The sequence below is a fragment of the Glycine soja genome, chromosome 18 (assembly GCF_004193775.1).
Source record: "Glycine soja cultivar W05 chromosome 18, ASM419377v2, whole genome shotgun sequence".
Taxonomy (NCBI): domain Eukaryota; kingdom Viridiplantae; phylum Streptophyta; class Magnoliopsida; order Fabales; family Fabaceae; genus Glycine; species Glycine soja.
In genome coordinates, this window is record NC_041019.1 from 47,010,297 (window position 1) to 47,029,505 (window position 19,209).

A 19,209-nucleotide genomic window follows, 5' to 3' on the forward strand; every position below is an offset into this window, starting at 1 on the left:
TAAAAAAGATTGAGACTTGATAGAAATAAGAAAAAAAAAATTGAATTATAAATATATGTGCAAAACTCTATCACACTACCCAGATTTATAGTAAACAGTGTCCCTATTAGTGAAAAAAATTATACACAACCATATCTTTGAACAATAATATTCTATCAAAGTTAATATTCTTTTAACGTTTCAATTCTTCACCTCTCCACTTCCTACTTCCCAATACATCCATTTTCAATTTTTTTTTAACCTTCCCGAGAATTCTAGACCGTTCCCACTATCACTTTCCCGCCTACCAACCCACTTCCCCATGTTCACTTTTCTTTGTGAACCTTCACTTCCCCACTTCCCCCACTTCCCTACTTCTCTTTCTCTTCTTTTCTTCATCGCGACACCACCATCCCGCCACACCCTCTCTTCTTTTCTTCATCGCGGCACCACCATAGCGCCACACTGCCTCTTCTTTTCTTCATCGCGACACCACCATGGCGGCACCACCATCGCGCCACCACCATGGCGGCACCACCATCGCGCCATGCACCACCATCGCGGTTTGTATTTTAACTTGTCCACTCCTTTCAAGTTTCAACCTTGTCTATTCCTGGAACGGAATAGAAGATTAGTAAAGTTGAGTTTAACTCTGAATTTTTTTGAGATTCTCTTCAAGCCGTGGTTGTATTTTTTTAGATCTGTGAGATGGTTGTATTTTTGGGTTTGTATTGAGTTTTTTTCCGTTGTTTTTCCTCTTTTTTGACATGGGTGGTTGATGTTGGATAATAATATTTTATCATAAGGATCGATTTCTTATATAAGATGTGTTTCTTTTTTTTTTTTTTATTTATTTAAAGATTCGATTTCACCACACAGACACGCTCCAGTGGACAGTTTCTTTACGAAACCGTTTCTTCAACTGAAGGAACCAGGTAAGAATTCTGCGCTAGAGATGCTCTTAGAGTTTAAAAAATTCTTCCTTCTATATTTCTTTCCAACTATCCCTCATTAGTTCTGACGAGTACAACCTTTTATTTCTCTCATGGAAAATCAAATTTCTTTTTCCCTTTTCCCTTCCATCAAAGGTTCTTTTTTTTGTCCAAAAATACTCTCTGGTTTGATCACAACGGTTCTTGTAAGTCGTGATATGAACTTCCTTTTTTGTTTTAACTGTGTTGTTGGTCCTTTAAAATTGCATCAGTAGGAGTAATTAGGATGGGTTAGCAATGTTAATGTTGAAATGGTGACTTTAATGTTTATGTGCTTTTGAGACCCATGTGTGTCCACGCGCGCATGCTATAGTGCGTTTTTAAAGAGGATAGAAAATGTTATCACTGCTTTTTTAGTAAGAGAGAACTATAGAAAGAAAGACGAAATGGTGAGGTGTACGTATGCGATGGATCTATGTGAGAATGAATGTGTGTATTGTGTCTAAGAATGGTTTGCAATGTCAACCCAAATGAAAAATATAGTGTCTTCATTGATTTAACACTTTTCAAAATTAGATGGTGTTGTTCACTAATCTAATAAAAATGAAAAAGAGAGTATCGTCAATGTGGATACTCAAATGCACCTAGAAGTGACTGTCCTCTCCCATTGAGAACTCCTTCACGATATTAGGAATAGACTTGTCGGGAGTGTTTGTTCACTCAAAACCTTGTAGATGGTTGTCACATTGCTTTAGCTTAAAGATGCATAGTAAGTTGAAACCACAAGAAGAAAGAAATAATTGAACAACAGCGCAATGAACGGAAAACAAGGATGGTTTGGCATCATATTTTGTTTTTCTAGATTTTTAAGGTTTTGGTTAATTTTAAAGGTGTGGCAGCATTGTTGGTTTGGAGGTGAAGGGGATTAGTGAATTGGGTTTTATGATTGGTAAAGATAAAGATAAAACAGCAAAGAGAAAAAAGGGTGTTAAAATTTCCAAGGCTTCCAGAAATTAATGTTCTGGAGTGTTAAAATCTCAAAATTAATTTCCAAAATGAGGATATATATTTTTTATAAAAAAATATGAAAACAAAAAAAAAGATGTATAAGTAAAAAAGACAGATGTAAATAACAATTGCTTAGATTAATATAGGCCATTACTTCTATGTAATTTTTAAATAATATAATATCTTTACACTTATGTTATAGAGCAAATTGTGATCATTAATCCTTTTAGGCATTCTTAATTTGCTCCTTATACGCATGTAACACATTTTTAATTTAGTCTATGTAATAAAATAAAGTATGTGTTATGCATATATGCATAAGGATCAAATTAAAAATATGTACATGAGTAAACAATCAATGCATGACGACAAAGATCAAACTAGTAATATTTGTATATATATAAGAACCAATTTAACAAATTTTAGGACCAAATTGAGAATATGACACATATAGGACTAAATTTAATTTTTATTTATTTATCTTTTAATTCAACACACAGTACTACAAGGTATTGGTTGTTTCACATTATGTTCTTTTATTTGAAGGAATATGAAGATAAGAATATATAATACCTATTGTTTGCTAGAAGGTTATGAGAATTTATTCTTAGATATGTTGTATGTTAATGTTATATCTTCATGTTTCAAACAAGCTCTACTCATGAATAAGGATGAGTATATAATATTCTCATGAAAATACAAGTTATTTTCTACAATAGCTACCTATTTTTACTATATTCTACTATATTTTTTTTTTTACTTTTTTTAATTTTTTAATTAAATAAATTTTAATTTTTCTGCAATTATTAAATACCAACAAAACATGTCTATGTGAATAATATTCCTAAACAAAATAATATCTTCAAGAATGTGATTTTTCAAGTATGCAAGATTATATAGTAAAACAAAATAAATTTTACAAAAAGTGAAAGATTTCTTAGATAATACAAAAGTAAATTTGAATCATTAGATGAGATGGTTTTGAAATAGTTAATATTTTTGTCATTAGATGGTTCGGATGTACTTTCGTACCGTGCAAAAAAGTTAGAACTTGTCGCGAAACAAACGCCCCCTTGAGTATTCCAAATTCACCAACAATCAAATGCAATGTAGTGAAACTTGCTCACGCCCCACTCCCCATTGTCCAGTGTCATGGTGGAGATTCCCAAATGCCTCTCACCCCACCATCTTCTCAAGCTCCTCAAAGCCGAAAAATCAGCCCCCTCCATCACGTGGCCGCCAATCCCGCCCTCCTTCTCTCCCACGCGCCGCGCATCGTCGCCGCCATTCGCTACCCCTTCCCAGAGGACATGCCCCTCACTCTCCTCAAAGCCTACGCCAAAACCCGCATGCCTGACGAAGCCTTGCATGTGTTCCAAACCATGCCTCATGTGTTTGGGTGCTCCCCAACCATTTGCTCCTTTAACACCCTCCTCAACGCGTTCGTGGAGTCACACCAGTGGGCACGTGCGGAGAACTTCTTCAAGTACTTCGAAGCCGCATCTGTGACGCCGAATGTTGAAACCTATAATGTTCTGCTGAAGGTTCTGTGTAAGAAGGGTGAGTTCGAGAAGGGTCGGGGGTTGCTGACGTGGATGTGGGGTGCGGGGATGAGCCCTGATAAGATCACCTACAGGACTTTGATTGGGGGTGTGGCGAAGAGTGGGGATTTGGGGTTTGCGCTTGAGGTGTTCGATGAAATGCGTGAACGAGGGGTAGAGCTTGATGTGGTGTGTTACAACATGATCATTGATGGGTTTTTCAAAAGGGGGTATTTTGTGAAGGCGGGTGAGATGTGGGAGAGGTTGTTGAGAGAGGAATCGGTGTTTCCCAGTGTTGTGAGTTATAATGTTATGATTAGTGGGTTGTGTAGGTGTGGGAGGTTTAGTTAGGGTTTGGAGATTTGGGAGAGGATGAAGAGGAACGAGAGGAAGTGTGATTTGTTTACATATAGCGCTTTGATTCACGGGTTGAGTGAGGTGGGGAATTTGGGTGAAGCAAGGAGGGTTTATGAGGAGATGGTTGGGAGAGGGGTTAGGCCTGATGCTTAATGGGTTGTGGAAGAAGATGGGGAAGTGCGGTTTGCGGAATGTGAGAAGTTATAACATATTTCTCTAGGGGTTGTTTGAGAATGGGAAGGTGGACAAGGCAATGGTGTTGTGGGATGGTTTGACGGAGGCGGATTCTGCTACTTATGGTGTGGTGATTCATGGTTTGTGTAGGAATGGGTATGTGAATAGGGCTTTACAGGTGTTGGAAGAGGCTGAACATAGGGGAGGTGGTGTGGATGAGTTTGCTTACTTGTCACTGATAAATGCATTGTGCAAGGAAGGGAGATTAGATGAGGCAGGTGGAGTTGTAAAACTTAGAATAAGCGTTGCTGTAAATTTAATTCTCATGTTTGTAATGTGGTGATTGATGAGTTTGTTAAACATTTCAAACTTGACAGTGCTGTTAAAGTTTTTAGGGAAATGAGCAGCAAAGGTTGCTGGCCGACTGTTGTGTCCTATAATATTCTTATAAATGGATTATTAAGAGCTGGAAGGTTTCGTGAGGCTTATGATTGCGTTAATGAAATGTTGGAGAAAGGGTGGAAACCAGATATTATCACATACAGTACGTTGATAGATGGTTTTTGTGAGAGCAAGATGATAGACACTGCCTTTAGGTTGTGGCATGAGTTTCTGGACACAGGGCATAAGCCTGATATTACTATGTACAACATTGCCATAGACTTTGTTCCTCTGGCAAAGTGGAGGATGCTCTGCAGCTTTATTCAACAATGAGGCAAAAGAATTGTGTTAATCTTGTAACTCACAATACCATCATGGAGGGGTTTTACAAAGATGGGAACTGCAAAATGGCATCAAAGATTTGGGCTCACATCTTAGAGGACAAGCTTCAACCCGGCATCATCTTGTATAATATTACTCTTATGGGGCTCTCTTCTTGTGGTAGGGTGACAGATGCAGTTGGGTTTCTAGATGATGCTTTGGGGTGTGGTGTTCTGCCAACTGCCATTACTTGGAACATACTAGTTAGAGCGGTGATATTTTAAGGAGCTTCAACTTGATTCTTTTGTGCCCTAACATAGATTAAAATAATTTTTTTAACTCCTACTTTTCCCTCTTGTTGACTACATCAACACAAGTATATTATACTAAAATACAAGCATTTGGCTGGTATCCCACAAGAAAAGGGATTCTTGTGATGTTTTAGGTTTGAGACCGAGCATCGTTTTTTAGCATGTTTGTTTAAGATTGGTGGTTTCAACTGCACATGTGTTTGATGCAAATTGCCAAGACAATATTATGCTTCCTGATATTATTTTGTTGAAGGAAATTTGAGGCCCCTGGGCCAATAGCTTTTGGCGACTGCTGATGGACTACATATAATACAAACAGGAACATATGGTATCAGGTACCTGGGTGCAATACAGTTTTCCTCTAGGGTACCTAAAGTTTGGAGTTGCTGAACAGCAAAGGATGTGTGTTTTGGTTTCTGGGATATTTGTCTGTCTCATGTGAAATTGAGATATTATATGCCTCAGGCTTTACATGAGTTGATTGTATTCTGTAAGGCATAGGGAATTTCAGGCGGCAATTACTATACATCTCTATTTGATTAACCAACTTGTTAAGCTGTACATAAAGGAATGACATTGTGTAGTTATTAGTTTCTCATTAATTGTATATATGACATAAGACACAGAGATACACGTCAGGTTCCAAATGTACATGTCTAAAAACTAGTATGATAATAAGAGTATGTTTTTTTGTATTGACATAAGATGTGAAAAGTTTCATCAGCATCACTTGGTAACCCAGTTACTCAGATTTTGGTGATTGTAGTTATATCACCAATATCTGCTGTTGTTGATGCCAAAGCAAATTAGCATGATGTTATCAGGCCCAAGTTATAAGCTTCCACTTGGGTTTATTGTATCACGCAACATCCATTATACTTTTTGTCTTCCACAGAAACTTGCATTGAATCTCAGTAACAATTAAACTTCAGTTATTTTCCTCTTCTGTGTCGGTCTTTCTTTTTTCTCCAGTTTCTAATGACATTGTCTGTTCGTAGATGAACTGAGAAACTAAAGCCACAAGAGTAGCTCCAAGAACTGCTATATTTTTCCAATCAGTTGATGATGAGGCAATAGAATCAACTATTGCAAAGGTCAGTAGGCCAATAAAGAGGAGGTAAAAGCCTTTCCTTGTTCTGCTACCAGCTTTTTCTCTGGCTACATCTTTGATTTTCTCTGCCTCCTCCTTGGCTTTTGATTTGTCAACAGGTGTCCTCCTTCTGAGGTTCTTAAAGAACAGCCCTTCATTTCTTCCATCCTCCATTTGAACTTCAAATTCACCTAGTTCTTTTTCATGCTCCTGAATCTCTTGTCTGTTAAGTTCTGCAGATTCCTCAAACTCCACCATCTGGCTCTCTATGTTTGCTGTTATCTGCCAAACACAAATGAACACAATAAGCGGTCATTACTAAAATACCTTTCACATATCGATTTTCCTCCATGCCGTGCTTGATGATTGATTGGCTAGTGTGTACGGCACAAGAGACAGACTTTTACCAAACCATGGTTTGAGACTTTCCAAATGCAAAAACCAAAAATACACTACATTGTTAACTCAAAAGTTGAAGCATACAATGGCACTAGCTTCATCTAATCCTTGGAGGGCATCTTTTCCAATCTTGTCAAACTCGGCCTTGGCTTCTTCACCAAACTGGGTTAAGTATTCAGATCTCTCATCAAAATAATCTGTGAGACGGACTTTCTGAGTTTGAAGCATGGCAATTTGGGCTAGCAGTTCTTGTTTACGAATATCTCCTGGTTGGGGAGCTTGAGATTCAGATTCATTGGACTTGCAGAGGCACAAAACAGAACCTTTTGTGTTGAGGCATCTGCTTCGGTTGATACCATATTTGATATTGGTAGGAGTGAAGAAAGGATGAAGGGATTTGAGTGCAATCATCTTTACATAACAATGCAAGCATGTATTTGCTTGGGTTAGAAAAACAATAGAGGAAGGAAACTCGGAGAGAAAAGGGTTGCAGCAGGACCAAATTTTATGTGTTGGCTGTAAGTATTTTGGGCCTCTTGTTTTCTGTAAATTATCTTTATTGGAAACAAAGATGGCGACATTTTTGTTAGAACGATACTTGGTACTTTGTCTCACGCCTGAAATTACGGATGCCGTGCATACTACAAAATCAAACTTAAAAGCCCAAAAAAAAAAGTTGGGAAAAAATAATTGGATTAAATTTGTTTTAGATCCTTATTTATGTTACATTATTTTAGATCCGATTATGAAAATCAATTTATTTCAATTTAGATTGAACTTATATGCAGATACGATTTCGTCAATTATCATATTATTTATACTTGTATAAGTAAATGCTTATTAATTAATTATTACTTTATTTTCTCTATTGTCTTATATTCTAATTTTATTAATAGGAGATAGTTTTGTTCAAAGTAAGATGAAATACTAAATGTGGGCATCTTTTAATGGGAATTCAAACCTTAGTTTATCGTATTATTAGTGATTAATCTCTTCTACTAAATTCAATTATGATGGTTTAAGATTTAATTGACTAGCTTTTCATACTGTGTAACATTTTTGCTTAATAGTTTAAGTTTTTATTTTTTGGTACAAATAGGAAAGAAAAGACAAAAGGAAACTAGGTACAAAAAGCTAAGTCATTGAGAAAAGCATTCAACACCCCATCAGGTGGCACTACATAAATGCCCAAAGTGTTATTTGCTCCTAAAGCTGCAAGTTGATCAGTTACGGTATTCCTTTCACGCGGTGCATGATAGATGGTAAGCTCCCAAGGCCTCCTCATCTGCTCCTTGATTTACATTCAGCTTGACATAGGGTGTATCAGGCTAAGAAGCACGGACGCGGCTCATCACCAGCGTGTTCCGCGTCGGACTCGCACCAGACACATATGCGGGTACGACTCCAGTGTGACGTGGTGTCCGTTGTCTCTGCTGTCACCGAACACGGTTGAACAGTAAGACACGCGCGGTTGGATGTGGCCCACCAAGTAGACACATGCGTCGCGGCCGAATAAGCCTTAGGTATTTTTATTATTTATTTAAAAATGTTTACCAAAAGAATAACTCTTCTACGTCTTTTCCTTGCTGCTCCCGCAAGCGCCTCCATTGCTGCACAGTGCCACGTCCGTTTCCTTCCTCGCGCAGGTAGTCCCTTGCTCCCTATTTCTTCTCTGGTTTTTCTCGCTGCCTTAGAAGGGTAGTGTGGTTCCACTTTGTTCAAATGACTTTAAACTTTTTACACTTTCTCTCTCTTTCTCTATATTTGTACTGATATCTGTTGGCTTTCTTTGTGTTCTTAATTTTTATCCGCTGGCTATTGCATGTACCCCACTTCTTTATTTTATTGTAAAAATCAAATTTCTCTTTGTTTCTTTTCTTTGTTATCCGTTGCTTCTTTATTTTATGCGTTAACTCTTTCTCTTTCTTTGCTTCTTTATTTTATGCGTTAACTCTTTCTCTTTCTTTGTGCTGTTCAAAAAATATAAAAAGTAATTTTTGTCTTTATTTTATTGTAAATCTTGTGATAACATTCTTTTGCATATGTCATTAAAAAATTACCTTTCTTTTAATTTTCTTTATTTTCCTATTTATTCTTAAAAAAATTATTTGCTAAGTAATTAAAGAAATAACAACATATATATTGGAGAGGGAAAAATTGTAATAGATCACCTTTACATTAACTTTTTTTTGTAAATTCAAATTTTGAATGTTTCGGTTCATAAACATTTCACACATGCCTATGAATTTGAATGTTTCTTTATTTTCCTATTTATTCTTAAAAAATTATTTGCTAAAAAAGGTATCTAAATTGTTTAAAAAATGAAAAATAAAACAAATAATTTACAAAAACTAAAATTATCTTGAATAGTCCTATTTTGAATAAAATTAAGTTACAACATGGCCAGTAAGACAAGAACAACATTGGTTAGAAATTGCTTTTTGTTGTTTGTTTTTTACTTAGAAATTATTTACATTCATTTTTTATTTTTTTAAATTGTTGTAGAGATGAGTGTTTCTAGTCCTAGTCAAGCTAAAGAACAAGATGATGATACCAAACCTTTATGAACCTATGTTACAAAGATAAAAAGTGTAGGTGGTGGTGGAAATTATGAGATAAAATGTAATATTTGTGATTTTACCTTTAATGGGTCTTACACTAGAGTGAGGGCACACTTGTTGAAGATGACAGGAAAGGGAGTTAGAGTTTGTCAAAAGGTAACAATTGCCAAACTTATAGATTTGAAGAAGATAGCCAATGAGGCTACATTGAGGGTGGAGAGGTCAAAAACAAAATTTGTGTTGTTGCCTCCGATTTCTACTGAACACCAAATGGATACAAACTCTTGGTGTTGATCTAAAAAGGAGAAAGACATCAACTGTGGAAAATGCCATTAATTTGCAAACTAGAGAGACACTTGATCATGAAATTGCTAGGATGTTATACTCTTCGGGGCTGCCTTTTCATTTAGCAAGAAATCCTCATTATAGGAAGACATTTGCCTATGCTGCCAACAATCAGATCAGTGGTTACCAACCTCCAGGTTATAATAAATTAAGGACAACATTACTTCAAAATGAGAAAAGACACGTGGAGAATTTGTTACAACCAATTAAAAATGCATGGAGCCAAAAGGGTGTGAGCATTGTTAGTGATGGATGGAGTGACCAACAAAGAATATCTCTTATTAATTTCATGGCTGTCATGGAGAGTGGACCTATGTTTTTAAAGGCCATCAATTATTCAAATGAGAGATCAAAGACAAGGATTTCATTGCCAAACATATGAGGGATGTATGGAGGTTGTGTTAGACTAAACCTTTTAACCTGTGATATTACAAACTACAAAAGAAACACAGGTTATTAACAAAATGCGGAAAATACAGATCAAATCATACTTCCAACCATTGCCATGAAGAGTTTCTTGTTTTTGGTTCTTCCAAGCTTTCTCTCTTTCTTTCTCTAGATGGTGTATCAGACTGAATTCGAAAGGGATGAGCTCAAGGACCAAATCCATGTGCTTTATATAGGCATTCTACCATCAATAATGCATTTAGTAGTCATTACCACTCATTATTGGCGGTTACAAATCATTAGTGGCCATTACCACCCATTAACATCCATTCAATTTGGCTTCCAAAACTGACGAGCGTTACAGATTTTCAAAATGTTAGGACCAAATTATTACATTCTCTCACTTGGTCCAAACATTTTGACTTAATGCTCAATCTTCTTAAGAAATGAATATACGAATCATAGTGATAGTTCCTCTTATAACGAGTAATATCATCCATGTATTACAATATACTCAATTTCCCAAGCAATATACTCAAAGTGGTAATAAAACTTAATGAATAATTTTTCTCAAATAAATCAATGTGCACCCAAATATGAGAAAATATCATAATATAAAAGTTTCAATTTTAACATATAAGTATACAATCATAAAGTGGAACCAAGTCTCATTCTTTTTACATGATTCTTAAATTTAAACGGTGACATGCCCTTAGTTAAAGGATCAGTGATCATCAACTCAGTGCTTATATACTCAATGACCACTTTCTTATCTTTTACTCTTTCTCTAATGACTAAGTACTTAATGTTGATGTGCTTACTTCGACTTCCATTTTTGTTATTCTTAGCCATAAAGACAGCAGCTGAGTTATCGCAAAAAATTCTTAAAGGCCTTGAAATAGTAACAACTATCTTTAGCCCATAAATGAAACTTTTAAGTCATACACCATGTGATGTAGTCTCAAAACAAGAGACAAACTCAGCTTCCATGGTAGAAGTAGCAGTCAAAGACTGCTTAACACTCCTCTATGAAATAGCTTCACCAGCCATCATGAAAATATACCCAGATGTTGATCTACGAGAGTCAACACAGCTAGCAAAGTCTGAGTCTGAATAACCAATCACATTTAGATTGTCTGTCTGTCTATACATAAGCATGTAATCTTTGGTCCCTTGAAGGTACCTCAGCACTTTCTTAGCAGCTCTCCAGTGGTTAATACCTGGATTACTCTAATATCTTCCTAACATTCCAACTGCAAATGCAATGTCAGACCTTGTGCATACTTGAGCATACATGAGGCTTCCAACAACTGAAGCATAAGGAATGTTTTTCATTTGTTCCATCTCAAAGTCATTCTTTGGACATTGGTTCAAATTAAACCTATCACCCTTCACAATGGGAGCAACACTTGGTGAACAATCTTTCATCCGAAATCTCTCTAAAATTTTGTTAATATAGGTTTCCTGTGATAGACCAAAAATACCTCGAGATCTATCTCTATGAATCTTAATGCCGATGACATAAGATGCATCACCCATATCCTTCATGTCAAAATTCTTAGAGAGAAATTGTTTTACCTCATGTAGCAAACCCCGATCATTGGCTGTAAGTAAAATATCATCTACATATAAAACAATGAAACATATTTTACTCCCACTGACCTTGTGGTATATGCATTGATCCATGGGGTTTTCATCAAAACCAAATGAAGAAATTATCCCATGAAACTTAAGGTACCACTGACGGGAAGCTTGTTTTAAACCATATATAGATTTATTAAGTTTGCAAACCAAATGCTCACCACTATTAGAGGAGAAACCTTCAGGTTGTTTCATATAAACCTCCTCCTCTAAATCACCATTAAGAAAAATTGTTTTCACATCCATTTGTTGCAACTCAATGTCAAAATGAGCAACTAATGCCAAGATTATACGAAGAGAATCTTTCTTAGATACTGGAGAAAAAGTCTCTTTGTAATCTATTCCTTCCTTTTGAGTAAATCCCTTAGCAACAAGTCTTGCCTTGTATCTCTCAATGTTGCCTAATGAATCCCTTTTGGTCTTAAAGACCCATTTACATCTAATGGCCTTTGCCCCATTAGGCAACTCTACAAGGTTCCAAACTTTGTTACTCTGCATAGAATTCATCTCATCCTTCATGGCATCATACCATAAATTTGACTCTTTAACTCATGGCTTGATCAAAAGTTTCAGGATCATTTTCAGCTCCAATATTATAGTCAGATTCTTGCAAATATACAATATAATCACTAGGAATAGTTGATTTTCTTACTCTAGTAGACCTCCTTAATGTTGCATCAACATTTTCTTGGGGATCATGTTGTTCAACTGGTTGTTCATCATTTTCATGAATTTGATGATCAACTTGATCTACTGGACTATCAACAACAGTTTGTGGAATGTCAATCATGTGTTGTTCATCATCCCTTTGAACTTGAGGGGTATGAATTACAACCAATCTTTCATTTGACGCGGAAGGTTGAGATTCTATATCAATTTCAGAACCTAAGTCCCTCAATTGATCACTCCCACTGATTAAATCATTTTCAATAAATTTGGCATTTCTTGATTCCACAATCCTAGTAATATGATGTGGACAATAAAACCTATAACCTTTAGACCTTTCGGCATATCCAATAAAATACACACTAATGGTCCTCGGGTCAAGTTTCTTCTCTTGTGGGTTATATATTCTCACCTCAGACGGATAACCCCAAATGCGCATATGTTTCAAACTTGGTTTCCAACCTTTAAACAACTCAAAAGGTGTCTTTGGGACAGCCTTGGTTGGAACACGATTTAATATATACACTATCGTCTTTAGTGCTTCAGCCCACAAGGATTTAGGAAGATTGGAGTTGCTAAACATACTCCGCACCATGTCCAATAATGTCTGGTTCCTTCTTTCTGCCACACCATTCTGATTTGGAGAACCAGGCATAGTGTATTGGGCAACAATCCCATGTTCTTGAAGAAACTTTGCAAAGGGACCAGGTGCTTGTCCATTCTCAGTATATCTGCCATAGTATTCTCCACCTCTATCTGATCTCACTATTTTTATTTGCTTGCCACATTGGTTCTCAACTTCAGCCTTAAAGACTTTGAAGGCATCCAAAGCTTCGTATTTGTTATGAAGTAAATAAACATTCATATATCGTAAATAATCATCTATAAAGGTGATAAAATATTTCTGACCACGTGCATCCATATCTGGACAACAAATATCAGTATGCATTATTTCTAATATGCTTGAACTCCTGTTAGCACCTTTCTTAGACATGTTGGTCTGCTTACGCTTAATGCAGTCCACACAAGTCTTAAAGTCAGCAAAATCTAGAGTATTGAGTACCCCATCTTTCACTAACCTTTTAATCCTCTCAATGGAGATATGTCCTAATCTCCGGTGCCATAACATAGAGGAATTCTCATTAATATTACACCTTTTAATACCAGTTTGAACATGCATAGAACTATAAGTGACACTATTTTGTAAACCAAGAAGATAAAGACCATCAAACAAGATATCATTCCCAACACATTCAGAATTATAAAATAACTCAAATGATGTGTCTTTGAAATTAAAGGAATATCCAAACAGTACAAGTCTTGAAATAGAAATCAAGTTTCGGGAAAAACTTGGTACATAAAAGGTCCTTTCTAATTTTAAAATAAAGCCACTACTTAAAGTCAAAATGCAAGTTCCAATGGCCTCCACATGTGAGCCCAGCTTATTGCCTAATAAAATGCTTTGCTCACTTCCCACTAGTTTCCTTAGGTTTTGCATACCCTGTAAAGAATTTGCAATATGAATAGTAGATCCAGAATCAATCCACCAGGTGTTAATATTAACACTAACCATATTAGATTCATAACATACTAATGAGATTGATTTACCTTTCTTCTCAAGCCATTTCTGGAACCCGGGGCAATTCTTCTTCACGTGTCCCTTCTTCTTGCAAAAGAAACACTTTGCCACCTTCTTAATATCAGCTTGAGGTGGTATTTTACCATTCCCCTTCTGATTAGCTTGAGACTTAATTGCTTTGTTCTTCCCATAAGCAGTAGTCAGCAATGCACTCTCACCCATCTCCATTACAAGCCTTTCTTCTTCCTAAACACATATGATCATTAATTCATTGATAGACCATTTATCTTTATGTGTGTTGTAGGAAATCTTAAACGGCCCATATTCATGTGGAAGGGTGTTCAAAATGAAATGCACTAGGAAGGACTCAGACATATCAATCTCTAGTTTCTTAAGTTGAGCTGAAATATCTCGCATTTTCATGATGTACTCACGCACACCTTTCACACTGGTGAGCCGAAGAGAAGAGAACTTCATGATCAAGGTGCTTGCTAAAGTCTTATCTGAAGTGATGAACTGGTCATCAATGGCCTTAAGCAAGTCTTGGACCTTTTCATGCTGGTCAACAGAACCATGTATCCCAGTCGAGATTTTGGTCTTAATGAACATCACGCTGAGCCGGTTGGATCGCTCCCACCGCTCATATAGCGCAACGTCAGCTAGGCTACTTTCATTAGTGATTGCAGTTGGTTCGTCTTTCCTTATAGCATAGTCTATGTCCATCCACCCCAATTGTAGAAGAATTCTCTCCTTCCATATCTTATAGTTATCTCCTTTGAGTTCGGGAACATAACATTGAATATCAGAAAAACTAATAGTTTGAGAAGCTGCAAAATTCAAAGGCTTATGTCAAAATTTGAGGCATACTAATCTTAATTGTATCTTTTACCAATGTAAACATACCATAAAATTGAATCTTGTGACATAAAAATTGCCCGTGGGCTAAATTTTTAATTCAATAAGAAACAATTAAACCTTATGATAGAATAATCAAATTATTTGCTCAAATTCATGCTTTGTGGGTACAACATGAAAATAATTTAATTTCTATCGTAAATATTTACTTTATGATAAAATCGACAAATTATACATACATCATGATGCCTGTGGGTAAATCATGAAAAATAATACGTCATTTTATCTCAATTAATTATACAAATATAATAAAAAATTCCTGTGGGATAAAATTCATTATATAAGTATAATTAATTACAATATTATGTCTAATTCCTTATATGATCTTTAACCAAATTAATATATAATTTTAATCAAATATAGATGTTGTGGCTAATCCATAATTAATCAAAATTATAAAGATCACTTAGACGTAAAACTTTATTATATGAGAATAAATGGTATTTTGCATTTCAAAATCAAGATACAATATAATTATGAATAAGATTCTCATATAATTTTATAATTGAAAAATAATATTATGCATTTGATTTCATATATATATGCATAGAATAAAATTTTCCAGAATATATTCATGCATAAAATAAATCAAAATTCAAAAAACTGTAAAGCAAAATGAGTATATAAGATATGAAAAACGATTGTATATCAGAAAAGCTTTACTAGTTTAGTGGTCTGCACATACTATAGCCTTCTCGGAGTCAAGGGTTTGACACCCAACTAGCACAAAATGTAGGATTTTCCGTTTGTTTTTTTTTAAACACTATTCATCATCTTCAACCTCTAGCGGGTCAAACCCGACCCATATGCAGACCCGGTCGATTTTCAGTCATTTGGACACCATTTTACACGATTCAAAAGCCAAAATTAAGGAAATCGAACAAAATAAAGATTTTTAATCTTATTTTTAAGAAACAAGGCCCTTCATACCATAAACGAAATCAAATCGAAAAAATACCGAAAACCGAAAATGGACAAGGCAGAGGCAAATGTGGCTCTGATACCAAATGTTAGACTAAACCTTTTAACCTGTGATATTACAAACTACAAAAGAAACACGGGTTATTAACAAAATGCGGAAAATACAGATCAAATCATACCTCCAGCCATTGCCATGAAGAGTTTCTTGTTTTTAGTTCTTCCAAGCTCTTTCTCTTTCTTTCTCTAGATGGTATATCAGACTGAATTCGAAAGGGATGAACTCAGGGACCAAATCCATGTGCTTTATGTAGGCATTCTACCATCAAGAATGCATTTAGTAGCCATTACCACTCATTATTGGCGGTTACAAATCATTAGTGGCCATTACCACCCATTAACAACCATTCAATTTGGCTTCCAAAATTGACGAGCGTTATAGATTTTCAAAATGTTAGGACCAAATTATTGCAGGTTGGGCACTCAAATGTTGTGCAAATAGTGATTGATAATGCAGCCGTTTGTAAAGTAGCATGTTTAATAATTGAGGCTGAGTTTCCTTCCATCTATTGGACTCCATGTGTTGTCCATACATTAAATCTTGCTTTGAAGAACATATGTGCAACCAAGAATACAGAAAAAAACAATGTTGCTTATGAAGAATGTTCTTGGATCACCCAAATTGCGGATGATGCAATGTTTGTGAAAAACTGTCATGAGTTACTCTATGAGACTATCAATTTTCAATTCATTCAATTCATTGAAATTGCTATCCATTGCTCCAACAAGATTTGCCTCCACTATTGTAATGCTTAAGAGATTCAAGCAATTGAAGAAAGGACTCCAAGAGATGGTCATTAGTGACCAATGGTCTTCTTATAAGGAAGATGATGTTGCAAAGGCTAAATTTATGAAAGATACTTTGTTGGATGATAAATGGTGGGATAAGGTTGATTATATTTTTTCTTTCACTAGCCCTATCTATGATGTTCTTAGAAGAACGGATACGGAAGCTTCATCTCTCCATCTAGTATATGAGATGTGGGATTCAATGATTGAAAAGGTGAAGAATGTCATATATCAATATGAGAGAAAGGAGGAGAGTGAAGGATCAACCTTTTATGAGGTAGTGCACTCCATATTAATTGATCACTGGACTAAGAGTAGCACTCCTCTCCATTGTTTAGCTCATTCTTTAAATCCTAGGTAATTGACTCTATACTTTTTTACTTACATTTTTTTTAGAATTACATAAATTTTAATCATGTATATATTTATTTTTAATTGTAGATATTATAGTCATGAATGACTAAGTGAAGATTCTAATCGAGTTCCTCCACATCAAGACATGGAACTCACTCGTGAAAGATTAAAATGCTTCGAGAGGTTCTTTCTTGATGTGGATGTAAGGAGGAAAGCGAATATTGAGTTTGCCAACTTCTCGGATGGAAGAGAAGGTTTTGATGATCTTGATTCTTTAAATGATAGAGGTCAAATGGATCCAAAAGCTTGGTGGCTAGTTCATGGCATTAATTCTCCAATACTTCAAAAGGTTGCCCTTAAGCTACTTGCGCAACCTTGTTCATCTTCTTGTTGTGAAAGGAATTGGAGTACATATTCATTTATCCATTCCTTAACGAGAAACAAGATGACACCACATAGAGTTGAAGATTTAGTATTCGTTCATAGCAACCTACAACTTCTCTCAAGGAATACTCCACAATATCATCAAGAGGAAACTAAAATGTGGGATGTAGCTGGAGATGATTTTGGATCACTTGATGATTATGGTATTCTTGAAATTGCTAGTTTATCTTTAGATGAACCAGAGTTAGAGGGTGTCTTTTTCAATGATGATTGCTAGTTTGTGGAATTCTTGAAGACTTGAAGTTGCTAATTCATCATCTTGCTTTATAATTTTTTTTTGTAAAGAAACAAAGCGTACAAATTGTATAATGAGGTCTCTTAGTATTTTTTTTGACTCATTATCATAGGAAAAGTTCTTTTGAGATGATGATGAATATATAAATCTTGATTTTCAATTTAGATCTTTTATGCATATCGCTCATATTTAATTTTATGTGTATATATATATATATGTTTAGACGAGTTATGTTTAACTTACCAAACACTTCAAATAATATATATACAAATTAATTGTTTAAGAAATTGATATAGATCAAAGATAAAACATATATTCAGCAAACAGAGTTGTCCAACCTCAAGCTATTATCTTCAATGAGCATTTCCAGCCACCTTCTTGTACCTATACCTCTTTGCAACCCAAAGATACATGAGGAAATTGAGAAAGCTAAGAATAGTCAAAAGCCAGTAGTAGTCAAGATGGCCTCTATTTAGATTGTCTGGAATCTAACCAAGCTTATCATGTCTTTTTTTTTTTTTCTCAACGTGACTTTAAAGTTGTAAGGAAATATTTTTTTTTTAACTTTTTCCATTGAAGCCGTAAAATAATTTACTACAATTTTTTTTCAACACGACTTTAAAGTTTTAAGAATTTTTTTTCTTTTTTAATTAAAGTCATAAAGTATTTTATGACTTTAATTATTTTTTTTAGCATGACTTTAAAGTCGTTGGGACTTTAAAGTTTTTATTTTAATTATTTAATAACTTAATGTATGTTTTCTTTTTTTAGTTTTATTTAATATTTTCTATATTTTTATATTTTTTATATTATTTTATTTAACATATTTTTTATATTTTTTTACTAATGTTGAGGATTATTATTTGTTTTTAAAATTAAAAAATAATGTAAAAGACTTAAATTTAAATAAAAATATTAAAATGTACTTTGTTTTAAAAAATATTAAAATATTTTGTTACTAATATTAACTTATAATTTATCAAATAATATTAATTTTTTTTAAAAAAATTAATTTATTTTTACAGTTATTATTAAGTAAATTAATAATTTTGTACAATAGTATTAATTAATTTTATTTTATAAAATATTTTAATAATAACAACAAAAAATAATTTAGTAATAAAAGTAGTTGTTAAAATAAAAACAACATAATACATTAATATAAAACAAAAAATATAAATTAAACACAAGCATAAAATTAAAAAAATAAAAATAATATTAGTTGTCAACTTGTTTGTATAGACAATTACTACGATTATGTCTTTCAGTTCTACACAATAAACATTTCTTAGGCCTATTTGGAATTTGTTCGTCCATCTCATTATGTATAAGATTAGTAGCTAGCCTTCCTTGTTGTGTCTCGTTGCTTCGAAGGATCAAATATAAAATATGGACCCAAGTATTGAGGTTATTTATCTTCGCTTCCAAGGAAATGAAACTGATGTTGATAAACTTTGTAAATGTTTTCCAACTGGTATACAAGGTCGACAAAGTTATCACATTTTAAATTGCAAGAAGCACATGTTGCAATTGCATGCAAGCAACAAATTTGAAGTGCTTGGAATTCTTCACAATCACACCATCATTCGTTCAATTTGACCGTGCATGCCATTGCTCGTCACCCAAGTCGTGTATTTGCAATTTTTTGAACCTCAAACTCCCATATTTTCTGAAAGTACATGCGAACATAATGTGAGGTAGCAATGCATCAATTATTTTGTATCATGACATATACCTCTTTAGAATACTTATGTCCTGCCTTTATCGTATTCATGCTTTTCATGTCATTAGTAACAAATGAGTCATTTATTTCATTAAATGT

General features: G+C 34.6%; 3 protein-coding genes across 3 annotated transcripts; 2 read left to right on the forward strand and 1 right to left on the reverse strand.

The window, feature by feature from the left end:
• Positions 1-217: 217 nt before the first annotated feature.
• LOC114397333 lies at positions 218-5,394 on the forward strand. Its single transcript, XM_028359399.1, has 3 exons — positions 218-542; positions 840-914; positions 5,324-5,394. Exons 1-3 carry the CDS (start codon positions 302-304, stop codon positions 5,392-5,394), a joined length of 387 nt encoding a protein of 128 aa, XP_028215200.1. The 5' UTR covers positions 218-301.
• LOC114396819 (pentatricopeptide repeat-containing protein At3g09060-like) lies at positions 921-4,394 on the forward strand. Its single transcript, XM_028358995.1, has one exon. It carries the CDS (start codon positions 3,089-3,091, stop codon positions 3,809-3,811), a length of 723 nt encoding a protein of 240 aa, XP_028214796.1. The 5' UTR covers positions 921-3,088; the 3' UTR covers positions 3,812-4,394.
• A 250-nt stretch (positions 5,395-5,644) lies between the features above and the next one.
• LOC114397334 lies at positions 5,645-15,697 on the reverse strand. Its single transcript, XM_028359400.1, has 5 exons — positions 15,688-15,697; positions 14,111-14,385; positions 13,702-13,918; positions 6,578-7,134; positions 5,645-6,376 (listed from the first exon to the last, which is right to left on the reverse strand). The coding sequence occupies exons 1-5, from the start codon at positions 15,695-15,697 to the stop codon at positions 5,933-5,935; spliced, it is 1,503 nt and encodes a 500-aa protein (XP_028215201.1). The 3' UTR covers positions 5,645-5,932.
• Between the last annotated feature and the right edge of the window lie 3,512 nt (positions 15,698-19,209).

Excerpts from the sequence above, each read along its gene's own strand:
- LOC114397333 (XM_028359399.1), top strand. The coding sequence starts at position 302 with ATGTTCACTTTTCTTTGTGAACCTTCACTTCCCCACTTCCCCCACTTC. Across the intron at positions 543-839 it reads CGCCATGCACCACCATCGCG|ATTCGATTTCACCACACAGA; the intron begins GTTTGTATTTTA and ends ATTTATTTAAAG. Across the intron at positions 915-5,323 it reads TCTTCAACTGAAGGAACCAG|GAACATATGGTATCAGGTAC; the intron begins GTAAGAATTCTG and ends TAATACAAACAG.
- LOC114396819 (XM_028358995.1), top strand. The coding sequence starts at position 3,089 with ATGCCTCTCACCCCACCATCTTCTCAAGCTCCTCAAAGCCGAAAAATC.
- LOC114397334 (XM_028359400.1), bottom strand. Across the intron at positions 13,919-14,110 it reads GGCTCACCAGTGTGAAAGGT|GAAGAAGAAAGGCTTGTAAT; the intron begins GTGCGTGAGTAC and ends ATATGTGTTTAG. Across the intron at positions 6,377-6,577 it reads TAGATGAAGCTAGTGCCATT|ATAACAGCAAACATAGAGAG; the intron begins GTATGCTTCAAC and ends TGTGTTTGGCAG.